This window comes from Macaca fascicularis, chromosome Y, assembly GCF_037993035.2.
Source record: "Macaca fascicularis isolate 582-1 chromosome Y, T2T-MFA8v1.1".
NCBI lineage: Eukaryota > Metazoa > Chordata > Mammalia > Primates > Cercopithecidae > Macaca > Macaca fascicularis.
Genome location: NC_132903.1, coordinates 6,509,092 through 6,528,318, shown reverse-complemented (window position 1 = coordinate 6,528,318; position 19,227 = coordinate 6,509,092). Strand labels below are relative to the sequence as shown.

At 38.2% G+C, this 19,227-nt stretch overlaps 1 protein-coding gene and 1 pseudogene across 12 annotated transcripts in view; both read right to left on the bottom strand.

The window, feature by feature from the left end:
• Positions 1–19,227, bottom strand: part of LOC141409544 (neuroligin-4, X-linked-like) — a 322,452-nt gene that overhangs the window by 222,332 nt on the left and 80,893 nt on the right. For all 12 annotated transcript variants that reach the window (XM_074030584.1, XM_074030590.1, XM_074030586.1 and 9 more), the window contains one exon: positions 16,348–16,892. In XM_074030584.1, the coding sequence (XP_073886685.1) occupies positions 16,348–16,819 (472 nt within the window). In that variant the 5' untranslated portion in view covers positions 16,820–16,892. The remainder of the gene's footprint in view (positions 1–16,347; positions 16,893–19,227) is intronic.
• LOC141409545 (acylglycerol kinase, mitochondrial pseudogene) lies at positions 1,757–2,939 on the bottom strand (annotated as a pseudogene).

Below are 19,227 nucleotides of genomic sequence, written 5' to 3'. Positions count from 1 at the left end.
ATGCTAGCAAAACAATTTATATGCTTATATAACATAATTATGGAAGTGGTGTTCCATTATCTCTATCATATTCCATGAGATAGAAGCAAATCTTATTTCCTCCCTATACTTAAAGAGGAGGGAGTTACACAAAGGCAGTGTCTTTTACTTGGTAAAATGTCAGCCTTGGGAGACTGGAATTCAAGACCTACTTCCCTAGTGGACAGAGGAAATAGGACACAGCCTAAAGGTTAAAAATGTGTCAGAAGAGCTTTCCACAGACAGAGCAATTGGTACTGAGAGAGTATTTTAGGAACCAGAAATGCAGACTCTTCTGGCTTCTGGCATTCTTAGGCAACATATGTACGCAGAATATATCTAATCCAGACTGCATGCATTTCTGGGGTTTTGTAACTAATTACCACAAACTTGGTGACTGGAAACAACAAAAATTTATAGTCTCTCACTGTTCTGGGGCAAAGTCCAAAATTAAGATGATTCCTTCTAGAGGCTCTGAAGAAAAATCTATTTCATGCTTTTGACTTGGATTGTGCTTCATGCTTCCAACTTGCATTGTGCTTCATGCTTCATGCTTCTGCTCTTAGTTCCTGGTAGTTTCCAACAGTGCTCCCTAGCTTAGGGATGAATCACTTCAATCTTTACTTCCATCCCCACATGGTGTTTTCCTCATTTCTGTCTTTGTTGTTGTGTCTCTTCATCTTATTTTTTTTATATATATAACAGTTTTTATTTTAAAATACCAATATTTAGGTGACAACAGCAAATACAAACTTTGTCAACTATTTAACTTCCCATGAAAAAGTTTAGATGTCAACTTAGATGGGTGAGGGGAGGGGACACATGATTTTTCAAAATACTTCTGGGGGGCACATGTGCAAAATACTTTGTGGATCACTGCTTTAAAACACTATTTCTCCAACTGCATTGAGGAACAACTTACAGAATCACCTGGAAAGGGTGGCCAACTTTTTAAAAATGCAGATTCCTGGGCTCCATCCCCAAAATGGGTTATTAGGTTTGGGGTGGACTCCGAATAAATCAATTTTCAACATGTACCCCAGGTGGCTTTCATGAAAACCATTTAGAAAGCACTACTTAAAAAAATAAAAAAATAAAAACTAGCATTTTACAGTATTGTAGCAAAGGTTGAAGAGGGAAAAAACCTCATACACATTTCTGGACTGAGGATACAACTGATATAAAAGCTAAACAGGAGCCAGAGCTCACATAGCAGCACTCGTGGAGGAGCCTAAAAATAGGAAAAGGTCACTAGGGAAGGAAGGTACTTTCCCCAAATTCCTAACATGGTCAAAGGATAGAACCAGAAAGGAAGGGCCCAGGCAGCCTAAGCCTACACTGTGGGCTCTCCACTGTGGTTGCACTTTGGGAGAAAACAGAAGAAAGTTCTTTTCCATCTTGAACCAGTCTGAGGGAAGTCCATATTTAGGAGGGTCAACCATCACACCAAAATAAAACATGCCCTAACATAACCTGATTGCAAAGCAGGTGACAGAGTATGCTTTAGGAAGCACTGCTGGAGGAGGCCAGAGGGTACTTGCCGTGAAAAACCCCTTGGGACATTCTGACAACACTGTTGGGATGGTTGAGGCATCTGTTTCCTTTTGGTCCTACCGTTGGCTTAAAGTGTAGTCTCAGAGCACTTGTCTTCTGCCTGCTCTCTGGGAGGGGCTTGCCAGTATCTATTCTCTCTTCCTAGGATCACAGAAAAACTGAAGCTTCCTGGCAAGCAGTTTCACCTCCACAGGCTTTACTTCACACTTCTCACTGTCAATGCCAAAAGGCCACCCTGCTCCCTCAGCAACAAGCAAAGTGCATTGGTTGGCTTGGAGACATTCTGTGCCCTCAGTGTGCAGCTTGGGGTTTCAAACCTTTCGAGTTCCTATAGTTATAAAGTCTCCTTTGCTGATGGTGTCTGGTTCAATGCAGATGTTCATAAAATCTTTGTTCAACAGGTCAAGCTGAGTGTTCTGTGTTGTGATGGACAGTTCAATGGTGGACAACTGCACATCTTTCCAGACCTCTGGACTCACATCTTGGGAAACGGCATCCTCTAGTTGTGCCCAGTAAGATGCACGACTTTGTAATATTCTCCTGTAGAAAGAAGGACTTTGTACAGGGTTCTATTCTGGTTCACTGGGAGGTCACTCTGTAGGTCCCATGTGTGAAATAGAGGCCTGGTGAGTTGGAAGCCACTCTTTGAGAGTGCTGAAAAAGTGAGCTGCTTTGATTTTTAAAGGCCCAAGATGTTAGTACTTGCTAACTTTGATGCCAGCATCTGTGAAAGGTCCCCATCAAAGGCCAGTCGCTGCAAACACAGGCTGTTCCTTATCACCCTGGATCTGCAAGACATGAAGTGGAACTGTCTCTCCTTTCACAATGGCAAATGTGGCAACAGTAATATGTTGGACTTTGTTTCCATGTTCAGCAAAGATGGTATGACTCAAACTACTCGTCCCTCCCAGTGGAATAAATCCAACAGGAATCTTACTGAAGGGAGCCTCATGTGTTCTTTGAAGAACTCCAGTAACAACCTCCTTCAGCATCCCATCTCCTGCAACAATGATCACATCTGTTTTTAACATCAGTTTCAGGAGTTCCTTGGCTTGTCCCTCATAATCTGCCTTAACAATATACACATCCATCCTGGATAGATGTAAAATCAGGGCAGCATTTTTTTCAATTCTAGTAATGGCTTTGCCTTTGCAAGCTGCAGGATTGAGAAAAACAGTTGCCTTCTTCACTTGTGCATTTGGAGAAATGAGTTGATTGCCAAACACCTGAGCTTCTTGATAGGCTTATCTCCTTAGTAGGTTATCATAGTGTTTTCTATACAGCCAATGACATCCCCAGGTCAGGAGGAAGAGCCCAGCTGTGGTTTTCTTCCAATGATTTCAAAGTGTTTTGAGGAATACCATCATCTTCTAGAGATTTGCCGGGCTGGTCCCACGCATGGCTCTGCCTTTCCTATGTGTGTCTCTTCTTACAAGGACACTAATCATATTGGATTTAGGATCTTCCCCTACACAGTATGAACTCATCTTACCTTGATTGCATTTGCAGAAACCCTATTTCCAAATAAGGTGAACTTCCTAGGAACCAGGTGTTAAGATATCAACATAACTTTTTTTGAGACACACAATTCAACTGTAACACAAGTCAACTCAAAACCCATCCAAGAGAAAACTTTATTACTGATGATGTGGTCTGTCAAAGTTTTTAAAACACAGATTCTAACCTATGCTCCACAGTCTTAAAATAACTGTAAAATCTCAAAGAAATTGATCCTTCTCAAGTTAGGAACTCACAATACCTTTTCATGGCTACTCAAATTTAGATAATGATGATGTAACCATCATCATTCTGATGATGTTTTGGATGATAATGATAATGATGATGATAATGATGATGAAAGTATCTATGAGACCTTAAGTTGAATAAAATGCAAAAGGAAGATCACTTTATCCTAAGTCTTAGAATAAGCTTTCCCTAATGATGAACTCAGTTATTTTCCAACCTATGAACTTTAATTTCTTGGAAATGATTCATTCTGCATTCAATTAAATTACAGCTGACTGCATCTAAAAATAGGCAATCCAAATGCCCATCGATGATAGATTAGATAAAGAAAATGTGGCATATATACACCGTGGAATACTGTTCAGCCATAAAGAAGGATAATTTCATGTCCTTTGCAGGGACATGGATGAAGCTGGAAACCATCATTCTCAGCAAACTAACACAGGAACAGAAAAGCAAACACTGCCTGTTCTCACTCACAAGTGGGAATTGAACAATGAGAACACATGGACACAGGGAGAGGAACATGCCACACTGAAGCCTTTCAGCGTGTGGGGGACTGTGGGAAGGAGAGCATTAGAGCAAATACCTAATGTAGATGACGGGTGGATGGGTGCAGCAAACCACCATGTCACGTGTATACCCATGTAACAAACCTGCATTCTCTGTACATGGATCCCAGAACTTAAAGTATTAAGACAAAAAAAAAAAGTTAGAAAAAAAAAAAAAAAAGAAAGAAAGAAACAGTACACAGGGATAAACAGGTTGCTAAGGCTGAGCAGTCTAATACTATACAGTAGATACATATGGTAGTTTACATTTAAATGGAAATTAGTTGCACTTAAATGAAACACAAATATTTCTTAACCCCCCCCCCCCACACACACACACAAATAGGCAACCAGCTGCTTTCTCAAAACTAAAAACCAATTAGCTTATTGGTCATTCTATCACACTTGTATGCTGACTTCTCTCCTTGTAACACCTCAGGGACTGGGCATTTCAGGGAAACATGCAGTAAAGAGAATCCCAGCTTGGCTGCCAGTTGCATTCACCATCTGCAGGAAAAAGCTGAGCTTCAGCAGCCAATGGCTTTGCCTTGCTATATGCTGACAGTTTGTCATAGGAAATGGAAGTATCCTATTTTCTTTTAATTTCTAAAGCATATTATAAAATATATTGCTTTTAAAATGTTACAAAAACATGTGGCTTCCAGCTCAAAATATACAAGCCAAGAGTTTAATGCATTTTCCAAAAAATAAAAATAAAAAAAAATCACATAAACTCTGGGTGTATTCATAACATATAATGTGATGCATGAGAACAAATGCTTGACACTGAGGAGGATGCCTGCAAAAGACTAACTGGAAGGAATAAAAAAACATGTTTTCTAAGACTTTTAAAACTATATATTAGAAGAGGAAGGTAACAATCAAAATTGCTTCATCTCTGTGAGAGTGCTCAGGTAAACATCACTAACCTTTCCCTTTCTTTTTTTATTATACTTTTAATTCTACATTACATGTGCAGAACATGCAGTTTTATTACACAGATATACATGTGCCCTGGTGGTTTGCTGCACCCATCAACCCATCACCTACATTAGGTATTTCTCCTAATGTTGTCCCTCCCCTAGTCCCCCACTCCATAATGAAGAGAAAAAGCTTCAAACATCTTTATTGTTCAGGTTCAAAAAAAATAAAAATAAAAATAGGTGGTGGCCTGGCACTACTAGTTCATTTGTTTCATATAATAAAGTATATAATTCATTCTTTTATCTCAAAAATGCTCTGGGTCTTCAACACATTGACCATCTACTGTGGATGGCAGATTTGTAAAATCATAATTCAATTCAGCTTCTAGAACTTAGGAAAGGATAGTTCATCTCTTCTTAGAGTGCCAAAAGTTTAACATGAACATGGAAATAGTATAAGGTAAGAGAGTTTTGATTAAATTACCCCAAAAGCTCCTACTCCTTGGAAGATGTTTTCATTCTGTGATTACAATCTAAGTTGATTCTATCGTTTATGTTCTCATAAATTTCTAATATTATATTTAATATACCAAAATCTCCTCTGATAAAACAAAACAGTCAAAAGTGTAAAGTGCAAAGATCCCTGCAGAATGTGCAGTGGTGTAATTTGTTCTCATTATTATCTGATTTAACTCAAAATTAAATAATTCATTAACATTTTAATATTCTTGAGAAAGCTGAAGTTTTTTTAGGCTTAATTTTCTATTTTTAAATTTAAACATTTTAGAAACATGCAAAGTATAACTTGATTTCACTGATTTCATACTAGCTATCTGAATTAATATATCTCAAATATAAAATTATGAAAGGATTTTGCTACATTAGAAATTTTGGGGAGCCTGAAAGCTTTTGTGTTAATGATTTAAATACCAGGTCACAAAAAGTATTTTTGAATTTGGTAAGGACAAAGCCTCATGTTCTTTGATTTAACCTTATTGTGTAGTCTGCTAAGAAGAAAAAAATATGCATTACAATACATTTGGATGGAACTGCACTTATGAATCCTGCAATGTCACAATGTAACAATGTAAAAATACTAAAGTGAGTACTTTACATGTTAAATTACAACATCATTGCACGTTGCCCTCCTCCAGTTTTGTCATAGTTTTATCTCTCCTTTCTCCCCAGTTTTGCATCTTTTATGTCTCTGTGCACCTAAAGAAGCAATAAACAAGAACCTCAGTTTTAGGAAACATAGCATTTCCCCACTGCACAACCATGTGTTTACACTCTGTATATTCATCGCAAGACTGAATGAAAATCTTTCTGTCAAGGATCCTCCATAGAACACATCCACGTTTGGCCAGGTGTGGTAGTTCACACCTGTAATTCCAGCACTTTGGGAGGCTGAGGTGGGTGGATCGCCTGAGGTCAGAAGTTCGAGACCAGCCAGGCCAACATGGTGAAACCCCATCTCTACAAAAAATACAAAAATTAGCAGGGTGTAGTGGCAGGTGCCTGTAGTCACAGTTACTCAGGAGGCTGAGGCAGGAGAATCACTTGAACCCAGGAGATGGAGGTTGCAGTGAGCCGAGATCATGACATTGCACTCCAGGCATCAAGAGTGAGACTCTGTCTCAAAAAAAAAAAAAAAAAAAAGGAAAAGAAAGAAAAGAAAAGAAAACATCAACTTTCATGTTTGCCGCCATTGTCTTTTCCCTGAAATGCTAAAGCAGTCGCTGAAGATTTTGTGCCTTTTATGGAATGTTGGTTTAATTGGGTCACATATAAATGGGACTTTCACATTCACTTTTCCAGCAGTGGGTTTAGGGGTTAGATCTCCCCGTATACCCACTTACACTCACCTAAGGCCTTGTCTATGCTAATTGCTAATAATGACTTATTTATTAATAATTTTTAAGTAAGCTACCTAAAATGTCTCTAAAGATAACAAGTAATGGAAAAGAGACAAAAACATCCAAAGAATATACACTGGGAGTAGGAGATCAATAATATCATTGGCCTAACTGGAGGCCAAAGTCCATATGCGACAGGCAGATAAGATGTTAGGCGAATAGCAGATGTTCCCTTGTTGAGTTAATGATTATATCATAAAAGACAGAGAGGGGAGTAGAACGTAGCTAAAGATAAACTTTTTAAGAAAAAAAAAAGGGAGTATTCATGAACCTGGAATTTTCATATCTTGTTGAAACCCACCCGAAGATCTCCTTTGCCTGAGACAAATCAATGCCTGCTGTGTTCTTTCTTTCTGATGGCAACAGGGACTTTCCCAAAGACAAACCTGAGGAGTGTGCAGACAACTTGCACAGAGAACCAAGAGGATATCTGACTTGAAGGAGACTTCGAGATGTTTGGGGTTTTAGGGAGGAAGAGGCTGTAGAGTGGTTTACATGTTTTATTAGTTGGCATTTCCAAGAAAACTGTAACAAATTTGATCTTAAATGAATTACGGATACTTTTCCTATGGGTTTCCTTCAACACCATTCACACACACATAGACACACACACACACACACAAATACACACACACACACACATACACCACAGACCACATACCAATGCTTGCCTTCACCATTAAAAGTCATCAGCAGATATGTAAAATCTAACAGGGAAATGTTTTTCCTTTGTTTTTTTTTTAGATAAAAGGTCTCATGTGTCACCCAGGCTGGAGTGCCCATTGTGGTCTTGGCTCACTGCAGCCTTGATCTCCTAGCCTCAAGTGATCCTACCACCTCAGCCCCCCAAGTAGCTAGGACTACAGGCCAGTGCCACCATGTGCAGCTATTTTTTTTTTTTTTTTTGGTAGGGACAGGGTTTTGTCATGTTGCCCAGGCTGGCCTAAACTCCTGAGCTCAAGCAATCCCCCCACCAAGGCTCCCAAAGTACTGGGATTATAGGACCAAGCCACCACTTTCTAATTTGTGGAAACCTGGACCTGCTTCTCTGAATCTCAATACAGAACGTTAGATTGAAATAATAAGGTGGAGACTACACTGTCTCATCTTTGTTGTATTTTACCAGTAGCTATTCCACAGATAGGTCACTCTTTCGGAGTCTTTCTCTTTGATTCCCTTGCCTTAAACTGACTATGTGATTTAGGAGGGTCTAATTTACTTATTGAGCACAGACGTTTTGATCTCACAAACTCTCTGTGACTCTGAAATCTGGAGCTCACAACTACTCAATTTCTCTTTGTTTTCACTGCAGTTTGGCTGTGATTGCACCAAGTAAAGAGATGCTTAAATATAAAGAGAAAATGTTAAACTGAGTCATTTTGTAAACAGCCTGGTTTAGGAAAACCAAAAAACAAACTAGGAAGGTAGGACCTACTCTCAACAAGGGTTTCCAGTACTTCATTCAGGCAGGGAATCTTGCAATGAAAGATAAAGTCGTTGGATTAACATTCAATTAATATGACATTAAAGTTCAAAGAATACACTAATCTTTTCTCTTTTATAATTATTTCCTATATAGTTGTTTGCTCCCAAATCACTATGGTTCTAAATAAAAAATCAGAGGATTGATAATCATATTACTCTTATTTTTAATAGTTGATGACACTAAATATTTAAAAGCTTAAATGGATTGGTTAGGCCAGGCATGGTGGCTCACACCTGTAATCCCAGCACTCTGGGAAGCCGAGGTGGGCAGATCACCTGAGGTCAGAATTTCGAGACAAGCCTGGCCAACACAGTGAAACCCCATCTCTACTAAAAATACAAAAATTTGCTGGGCGTGGTGGCGGATGCCTGTAGTCCCAGCTACACAGGAGGCAGGAGAATCTCTTGAACCTGAGAGATGGAGGTTGTGGACATTGCACCACACTGCACTCCAACTTGGGCGCCAGAGCAAAACTATGTCTCCAAAATAAAAAATAAATAAACAATAAATAGCTTGGCTAAATTACTATGGAAAATAAATAACAGTATTTAAATCAGCAATATTAAATGACAAAAATTAGACTACAACATCTTAGGAAGCAAGACTCCACAAATAAATAATGAGCTAATTGTTTTAAATGGCCAAATATTCCAATGGACTAGGCACACCTAAAGTTTCTATCTCTGACAATTTATAAGAAAAAAATTCTTATGACATGCAGTATGTGAAAATTTGATTATATATTTTAGGTAATCTGTTCAAATTATGACAAGAATCAAAATTGCAATTTGAATTGAATTAGAATTCACATACTGGAAAATTATGTATGTGATGGAAAATGTTCTTCGTTAGGAAAAGCTATTTCTTAATTATTCAAACAGGCACAATTCATACTACCAAATAGTAGTATTCAAAACACACATAATTTCCAAGCACAGATTACCTGTGCTTTCAAAAAATACTAAATACTTTTCAGTTAATCTGTGTCAGGGAGACCCTTATTTAATAATCTTTCATAATTATCTTTACTGGCAAGCTATGTCTACACAATGTCAAACATCCAACTACCAGATGAAAATTGGAGTAATTTAGTAATTGTCACCAATTGTATGTTGATGTTGATTGGTTAAAACATCGCTCTCACTCTGTTAACATAGTTTTCATTTTTCACCTACATTTTGTGACTATATGCATACAATTGGACTTTGTGTGTCTAGACAAGAGAAAGAAAATTAATTTCTCTTTAATCTCACACACGAAGAGTAGTTTTATTGCCATTTGACGGTTTCAGATAATTTTCAAAAAAGTTATTCTAATCCTTTCATGGTGATTAATTTATCTAATTCACATATGCTCAAAATCCATTTGATAACAGGAGCTCAAAAAGAGTAAAGTTACAAATAAAGCAGAATGATAATAATGGGCTCTTTTAACCAAAATGTTACTCTTCTTGAAATTCCCATTTGTTAAAACCACAGTAGAAACCACCGGAAATGACGGGCTGTTGGTCTTATTTCTTAAGCTTACCACTCCATTACAATAAACTGTTATGTCACAGATGATCAACATTTATTATGCCTGGATTACCATTCATTCCAGACCCATTATACACATGTTATTTCGCTGAAATTTTCAAGTTCTGTTTTCTATTATTAATGATGTTGCACTAACATCAGATTACAGGTGCTTGTGTGTGCTGGATACTAAGCATTCTATATGGATTAAAACCTTAAACCTCTCAGCTGCCTCTATTTTAGACATGAGGCCACTGTGGCCCATGCAAGCTGAGTCACTTGCCCATAATGATCGATCTGCCAAGGAATAAACTGTCATTCCAATTCCAGCAAACAAGTTTTGGCTGGCAGAGTAAACAAAGTGTACGTTCAAAAGGTCAGAGAACTATTTTGCCCAGAAGTGACCACAGCTTAAGTTGTAGCCAGAAGGAGTGGAGTGCTCAGAAGATTTTGTCAGCAGTGTTTGTAAGTAGGAAAATACAAAATGTAAAGCTGCAGCCACCATCACAAGTGAAACTCTATGGAGACAGATGAGGAAATAACAATTTGGGTACTTCCTTATAAGTCATTCAAAGCCATCTTCTCTGGAAATCTGTTATAGCTGTCTGAAAAAAAAGAAAAATTAAATGACCCTTTATTACTTTCCTGTGTCAAAACAGTGTATCTTTTGAATATGCTATTTAGGACAATTTACCATGGGACTATATTAACCTGATGCAAAATGTCAAATTTGCAGAATGTCCCTGACTGTGGTGGCTCATGTCTGTAATCCCAGAATTCTGGAGTCTGAGATGGTAGGATCACTTGAGGCTAGGATCTCCAGACCAGCCTAGGCAACATGGGAAGGCTGCAACTCTTTAAAAAATATAAAAACTTGCCGGTCATGGTGGCTGAAAATTGTAATGCAAATCTAATAGGGGATTTTTTTTTTCATTGTTTCTTTGTGGATCACTTGAGGTCAGGAGTTTGAGACCAGCCTGACTAACATGGTGAAATCCCATCTCTACAAAAACTAGCTGGGTATGGTGGTGCATGCTTGTAATCCCAGCTACTCAGGAGGCTGAGGCAAGAGAATCACTTCATCATGGAAGGCAGAGGTTGCTGTGAGTAGAGATCACACCATCGCACTCCTGCCTGGACAACAAGAGCAAAACTCCTTCTCAAAAAAAAAAAAAAAAAAAAAAAAAAAAAATATATATATATATATATATATATATATATATATATATATACACACATATATTCCACCATTTTCTAATTTGTGGGAACCTGGACATGACATGCTTCTTCTCTGAAGCTTAATATAGTACCAGTCTGTAGTCCCAGACACTCAGGAGGTTGAAGTGGTAGAATCACTGTGCCTAGGAGTTTGAGGCTGCAGTGAGCTATGACTGTGCCACTGCACTATAGCCTGGGCAACAATGCAAGATCCAGCTCAGAGACAAATAACTATCACTGAAATTTTAGAAGGGAAATTTTTTAAATATCTGGCAAATATCTGCCCTAAAAGAATAATCTGTATAGTCTCCTTGGCATTCTTGAGGAAGGCAAAAACTCTAAGTGCCCAAGAGTGTTTTCAACTAGAAATTATTGGAAGTAGAATCCCAGAATGGAGATGGGGTCAGAAGGCTAGAAACCTAACAACTTCAGTGACTCTGAACTTTGTTTTCAGAGTAATACTTCATTATGAATTTCAAATAATATCACAAATCTCCACAAACTTAATAAGCTTGGAACAATACACATTTACTCTTTTATAGTTTCTTCAGAGTTTCTTCTACGGAGCAAAGGTTTCTTCCACAGAGCAAAGGTTTCTTCCAAAGGTAGAGTTTCTTCCACGGGTCACAGTTTCTTCCATGGGGATAGAATCAAGGTGTCAGCAGGGCTGTTGGGCTCCTTTCTGGAAGCTCTAAGGAAGAATCAGTTTCCTTATCTCTTCTAGCTTCTAAAGGCTGTTGCCTACATTCCTTGATCCTGGCTCTCATACTCAAAGCCAGCAATGTCCAGGTATCTCTCTCACACACTGTGTTACTCTACTCCAACTCTAATCTCCTTTTGAGCCACACAGGAGGGTCTCTGTTAATATACTGTGCTCAATCAGATAACCAAGGATAATTCTCTCTATTGGAAGGTCTGCTGATTAGGAAACAGAATTCCATCTACAATCTTAATCACCTTTGCCATTTGAAGTAAGTATTTAAAGCAGAATATTGAAGAAGTCAGGTGCCATGCCTAGTAACCTATTCCCAGGTTCCAGGAATGAGGGGTGAAGGCAGGAGGGAGGCCATGCACATCTCTCAAGGACCATGATTCTTCTGCCTATAAGTACCTATCTCTCAAAATTAGAAATGCTTGTATCTCTTGTAATCTCAGTCTCTAAGGCTTGCCTGGCATATAAATGTTCCTCAAAAATATTTTGGACAGGGAAGTGAAGTAGTGCCTACTCATTCCAGACACCTTGTGGTGAGAACTGTCCTTCTCCCCCTGCCAACTTGTATGCCCAAGAGCAGCCTAGTTTTATCTCTTCTTACTGTTGAGCCAAATGAGCCAATCAAAACTAGAGCCAGGGATTTTTACTATGGAATTATGGAACTTTGTCCCTCACTGGTGGTATTGAGAAAAACAAAATACATCTAATGAAAACTGCAGAGAACCCATTTACATGCCATGTAAAGCAAGTCTATTTCCAGAAAGAAGCAAAGAAACAGACATAAGATTGATGATGTCCTTAGATTCATTGCTTCCAGGTGACTCCAAAGTCTAGCTGCATATCTGCCTTTCTCCCAATCTGATTTCTCGACCTTTGCAGTAAGTTTGGATATCTCACAACCCTTCTAATAAATTTCGATTTTTCCCTCAATGCCAGATTGAGGCTAGGTTATTTTCTATCAGCTGGATACAGTCCAACACCCCTTGACTAATGCAGAAATGCCGGAAAAGTGTGTAAGACTTCCTGAAAAGATGGGAGATACTCAAGGATGAAAATCATACTATAAATTATATCTTGAATTAGATCCAGTGCTGTCTATAAGAGAAGTGAATTCAATTCTTGTGTGTGAAAACACTAGCAAAACTATTTGACTTTCTAGTTTCTTTCCCTGTTGTTCATCTGCCACCCTTTCATCGTAAGTAGCTTGTCCACCCCACAAATTGCCATGGTCAGCAGCTCTGGATAACATAAAAACATTTATGGTTCCAGTCCAAAGGCTTCTGCCAGTAATCCCAGAATTTGGCAGGCCAAGGTGAGAGAGCACTTGAGCCCAAGACCAGCCAGAGCAACATAGCGACACCCTATTTCTACAAAATAATAAAATGATATATATTAGCCAGGTGTGGCGGAGTGTATCTGTAGTCCCAGCTACTCAGAAAGCTGAGATGGAAGAATTCTCTGAGCCCAGGAAGTCAAGACTGCAGTGAGCTATGATTGCACTATTGCACTTCAGCCTGGGTGACAGAATGAGACCCTGTCTCTAAAAAAAAAATAAATAATAAATAAAAGAGCTTTTATGGTATGGCACTGACAGAAACAGCACATGGTAAAGCAGAGCTTCTGTTACCATGCCACACTTAACACCTAAGTAGTAGTAACAGCAACGATTGGCATGTAGCTGCTTAACATAGATTTGTGTGTTCTAATGTTCCACTCATCAGATCCTAACAGATGAATCCCTTCTATAGCCCAAATATTCTTCAGGACACAGTTCAACAATTTACAGCTTCCATCCAGATTTCCTCAAAACAAAACTTGTCCCTGAACTGTCACAGAACTTTCTTCGTTCCTTCACTAGGATGCTATGGCTTATTATCTACCTCTATGTTTACTAACTATCCAAATTTCTGCAGGTCAATGTCCATGTCATGTCTGTTTACATTTCATCACAAAGCTCCAAGTTTCACTGAATAGGTCCTAAATCAATAATCGTGGCATGTTTACTTAAGTAATAGAATTCAAAGTCTCAGGTTTCATCCTGGGGAAAAAGACGACACAGACACCTTGCATTCAATCGTCTGCTCTTTTTAAAATATCTTCCTTTTTCAATTGTATTGCTAGAAAAAAAAAGAATTTAAGGTCTCTAGAAATTATAATGGCATTTGCTGTTATCCTACAATGGAAGAGACAATGATAGTGACTTTCTTTTCTGTTTTTCTTTTTTTGAGACAGTGTCTCACTATGCAACGAAGACTAGAGTGCAGTGGTATAATCTTGAGTCACTGAAACCTCCTTCTGCCTCTCAGGTTCAAGCAATTCCCCTGCCTCAGCCTCCTGAGTAGCGCAGATTACAGGCATGAACCACCACACCCAGCTAATTTTGTGTACTTTTGTCAAAGAAGAGGTTTCAGCATATTGGCCAGGCTAGTCAGAAACTCCTGACCTCAAGTGATCCACCCACCTCGGCCTCCTAAACATTAGAGGTATTAGCCACCTCGCTTGGGCAATAATGACTTTCATTTATATTTTTCTTTATATTTCCCAGTGTTTTTAGTCCCATGATGAAGAATGGAAGGGCTCCTTGCACCTGAAATCTTTCAAGAATAAGACCTTAAGATGTATGTCCAGGGATACAGAGAAATAGTACAGGTGTAGGTCACTCAGGAAGTAGTTCCTTGGCTCTGTCCATTCCTCAAGGCAACCTGGACTTGCTTATGGCTTTTTCTCCTCCAAGTTTTATATTTAATACAACATCTTGTCTGAGCAAGTACTTCTAAATGTGTCTTTTTATTTTTCCCTTACTTTTTAACCTCACTTCTAACAATACCAAAGGTTCTCATTAAAATCCTGAAGTGTTTCCATAGATTGCCTTTCTGTGTTCAGTCTCTTTGGTGATCAAGAGAAATCTCAAATTGTAGTGCCATCCGCTCATGTATGAACTGACATAAACTTAGTATGTGAGACTGGAACTTCTCAGCTTGACTTTCATAACTTATGTTTAATCAAGCTACCAAGCCATATTCTGCATTGCTTCCTCAAAAGACCCCCATCTTTTTCTCTGGTTCTTTCTCTCTGACACATGTAGACACAAACACACACTTTCTCTCTCTCAAACACACACACACACACACACACACAGAGCATGCAGATTCGGTCTCCAACTGTTCCTTGTCAACAACGTCCCATGTGTCCCACTAGAGCTTCTGACTGGCTGGACTGATTTTGATCTTATTTGAGCACCTATCAAAAGGTTAAATATGTAATTTAAGTTAATTAATTAACCTGTCATCTAGACAGCAAAGAGAAATTTATAATCTATAAAATTTAAATAAAGAAATTGGTAAGGTATCGCTAATTACAAATATAGAAATTTGTAATTAGTTATGAAGACTCAAGACTAAACTTAGTAGATCATGATGACAATTTCAATGAAAAGACTCACCTTCAGCAAGACCTGATTTATTTTAAAGGGAATTGTAAAAAATACTGCTTTCTAAAGAAAAATAATTTATGTTTCATAAAACTATTGTACTACAAAGAAATTGCCAAAACTTTTTCTCATTCAAGTTATTTCTTAAATTTAAAGATAAATACTTACCTGAAATAAAGTCCCATTTTTGCATTTTTAAATATATCTACACATTTTATGAAAGCAGAAATGTAGAAATTTTAGCAGTTCTGATCAAGGCAGAAAGACAAAGCTAAGCAAAAAAAGTAGAGATTCTGAGTGGTCAGAGCAGAATTCTGAATTCCAAATAATAATATTACTATCTATCCTGCTAAATAAAAGCACTGATACGAATTGAGATACTGCCTAAGAGAAAGTCTTTGGAGAGAATCAGCATGATGCCAACATTTCAATATGTTGTTGTGAATGCAGAGTTCATTCACTTAGTGAATGACCCATAATTAAACTTCAGTTGACTATTCTTCCTAGGAAATCTGAATTTGAAAACTATATACACATAAAGCTGTTCATGTTTTATTAGCATTGGGTTAACATATTAAATGTTATTGTGTTTACAGACTTTCATTGGTGTTTTATAGAAAAAAGAGGAAATTTTTAAAAACACAAACACATTAGTCTCTAATGTAGCTAGAATCATCTGACTATATTTTATCATTTGATTGTAGTGGGTACTGGAAAAAAACAAAGTGCAAATTTACATTAAGAAAATGGATTCTAAACAATGAAATACAACCATTGTATGAACTACCTCTTGCTTATATATTTAAAAAAATAAAGTTTTTCTTTGAAAACTCAAGGTGCTAATATCTCAAGTCATTATGGCATAAAGAACTATTTTCTCTATCTTTCAGTTTGTAAACTAGAACATGAGAGTGTCCTTAATTCTATTATTTTTCTACAGATTCATTCCTTTACAGATGATTCAGGTATAACATGCAACAATATATGCTCATATTAATTTTCATCTGCAAATAAAACTATAAAACATTAATTAGGCAATATATGAAAATAATTAAAGTCGCTATCGATAGTTTTGTCCATCCAGTAGATGGTCCAATATATACAAGTGGAACACAGGGTAAGCTGCTGCAAGAACCGCATTTGGAATATGAAAAATAAATTAAAATAAAATAAACAGGTTATAGAAAAGATCATGCACGAGACACTATAAAACCCTCCTGGCAAATGTCTCTACACCCTGTGCAAGAGGCATTGTTTTCTGTTCCAATGAGGTACTCACCATCTTCCGTGGGCACGTAAATGTTTAAGTAAAGGCAGTCTTCATTTTGATCTTGAACATAGGTCATCAAAGTATCCAAATTGAGGGTAAACCAGATGGGCAGCATGTCATGCAATAAGAATCTCTCATCCAGGTGCTGAGGGCACACAGCAGCAAACTGAGTAGCATTTCGGATGCCAGTCCAGGAGGATGGGGATTCTGGGGGCTGAAACCGCCTCTCCCCAGTGGGGGGTGAGGCATAGGGGACCCCTAAGTACTGCTCCACTGGACCCAAGATCTCACTGGGTAACGGTGTTTTCAGGCCCCTGATTTTGCCATAATTTGTGTTGACAACTGGATACTGTGCTTGGCTGTCAATGAGGGTGAACTTGATGGCAAGAGCAGTTATCCAAAAGATGACATTGGAGTTTAACATGACACAGACGGAGGTGAAAAACAAAGGGAGCCATAGCAGTCCCCGGGGCCGCGACATGGTTCAAATCCACATCCACATCCGAAGCTGTATCAGTGAGGTGGCTCCAAGGAGACAAAGTTCAGAGGCGAGCCTGCAAAGAGACAAGGTTTTCAAAAACTCCAATGCAACCTAAAGGAGTAAGAAAGCAGACAAGAATAATGAAGCCACACAATGACCACCTAGAACACTGCCTGGCTCTTCCATGAAACCCTCAACATCTCTCTATGAAATTCCTATTCATTTGTATAGGAATGTGTATAGTGCCATCTCCATATAGTCAGAAATAGCAAAAACATCACTTGTCTTTATTTTTTAATTTTTTTTGGAGATGGTGTCTTGCTATATTGCCAAAGCTGCAGGGCAGTGATGCTGTCACAGCTCACTGCAGCCTCCAACTCCTGGGCTAAAGCCATCCTCCCACCTCAGCCTCCTGAGTAGCTGGGACTACAAGCATGCACCAGTATGTCCAGGAGATTCATTGGATTTTTTGCAGACATAGGTGTCCCTATGTTATCCAGGCTGGCCTAAAGAGATCCTCATCAATCAAACTTTCAAAGTGTTGGGATTATAGGCGTGAGTCACCATGCCTAGTGTCTATCACTTTTCTTAATTCGGGCTGTACATCCTATCACCAGGAACAATGCCTGACATTTGGAAAATACTCAGCACGTCTGTGTTGAATGAACAAACAGATGTTCAAGAATTATACAGGTTATGCAGGTGATAATAAGGACATCTACCAATTTCACTATTGTTTACCAGATTGGTTATCAAACTTGGGTACTCCCAAAATAACTTTTTATCAAATGTTTAAGGCAACTTTCACTTTTTCGTAAGAGGATATGCCTGCAGATCTAAAAGTTTTCAAGTAGGAGTAAAACAGAAGCATCTATTCAGGCCAATTCATCATCATGATGTGGAGATTTATCATGCCACTAGGGGAAAATCACCAAATAAATGAGTACAGTCTTTGGACACGAATTTTCCTTGTTCTAGTCAAGGTCATATATATATATATTTATGCTACATATTTCACTGTTTTGAATCTCAGTTTCTTGGAAAAAAGAACTGTACAAGATGGTGCATTTCAAGTACATGCTGCAGTGCTGGTTTCTTGAAGACTTCTATCACAATTGAAAGTGTTGATGCAATTATCCTGACTTTCCAGTAAGCCACTGCATGCCTGAGAGGGTATCGTCATCACCCTGTAGCCCATTTAAAAAAGCTGAGGCTACATTTAAGTTACTTTCTCACTGAGCCTGGAGTCAACTTTTAAAGGTTCACCACTTCAATTTGTCTCTACATGAATAATATGACTATCGCTAGAGAAATCGCTGCTCCTGTGACAATAAAAGAATGCTGTCCAGCAATGGACAGTATGTTAAATGATCTTCTAGGGACAGAAAACATTTCACTAGGTGTCACAAGAAGGGTGCATTTAGAGTGTTCGTCATCTCAAAGTATGCAAATGTGTTTCCGAGGAATTTGTGGGTTATTCAGAGCATTTACATCGGAAATAGTTATCCATTTCATTTAAGTAATCAGTTGAACAGAATACATCACATGGCTTGTTTTATAATGAAACATATTGGAACTGGATCTATCACAGAATAATAATACCTTGGGGGGAAATTCCATAGTACATGACATCCTGGGAAAAGTTCACCAGAGTTGGATGAAAATGCACTGAAAATCTGGATTGTAACTTTGAAAGTGACAAGTAGCATCTCACCACATGACTGATTCAAGTGTTTGCTTCTATCTCTGAATTCTACTGTAGACAACATTTGGATGTCTGCCATACAGCAATCCCATTTCTGAATAATTAAGAGACAGACAAGAAAAACAAAAAGGTGATGTCGTGTTTGTTTGCTTCTTTCCTGAAAGATTTTTAACTAGAGGTAGCTGTTACTTTCAGAACCTTCCCCATGAGAATAGGTGAGATCATCAATTTTTTTTTAAACTTTTATTTTGGCTTCAGGGGTAGCTGTGCAAGTTTGCCATACAGGTAAACTTTTGTCACAGGGGTTAGTTGTACTGATTATTTCATCACCCAGGTACCAGGCCTAGTACCCAATAAATATTTTTCCTAATCCTCTACCTCCTCCCACTGCCCACCCTCCAATATGCTCCTTTTTCTATTGTTTCCTTCTTTGTGTTCATGAGTTCTCATCTTTAGCTCCCACTTAAAAGTGAGAATATGCAGTATTTGGTTTACTGTTTCTGCATTAGTTTGCTAAGGATAATAGCTTCCAGTTCCATCCATGTTCCTGCAAAGGACATAATCTCATTATTTTTTATCACTATTTATGGATATTACATATATCCATGGTATATATAAACCACATTTTCTTTATCCAGTCTGCCATTGATGGGCATTTAGGTTGATTCCATGTCTTTGCTATTGTGAGCAGTGAGGTCATTAA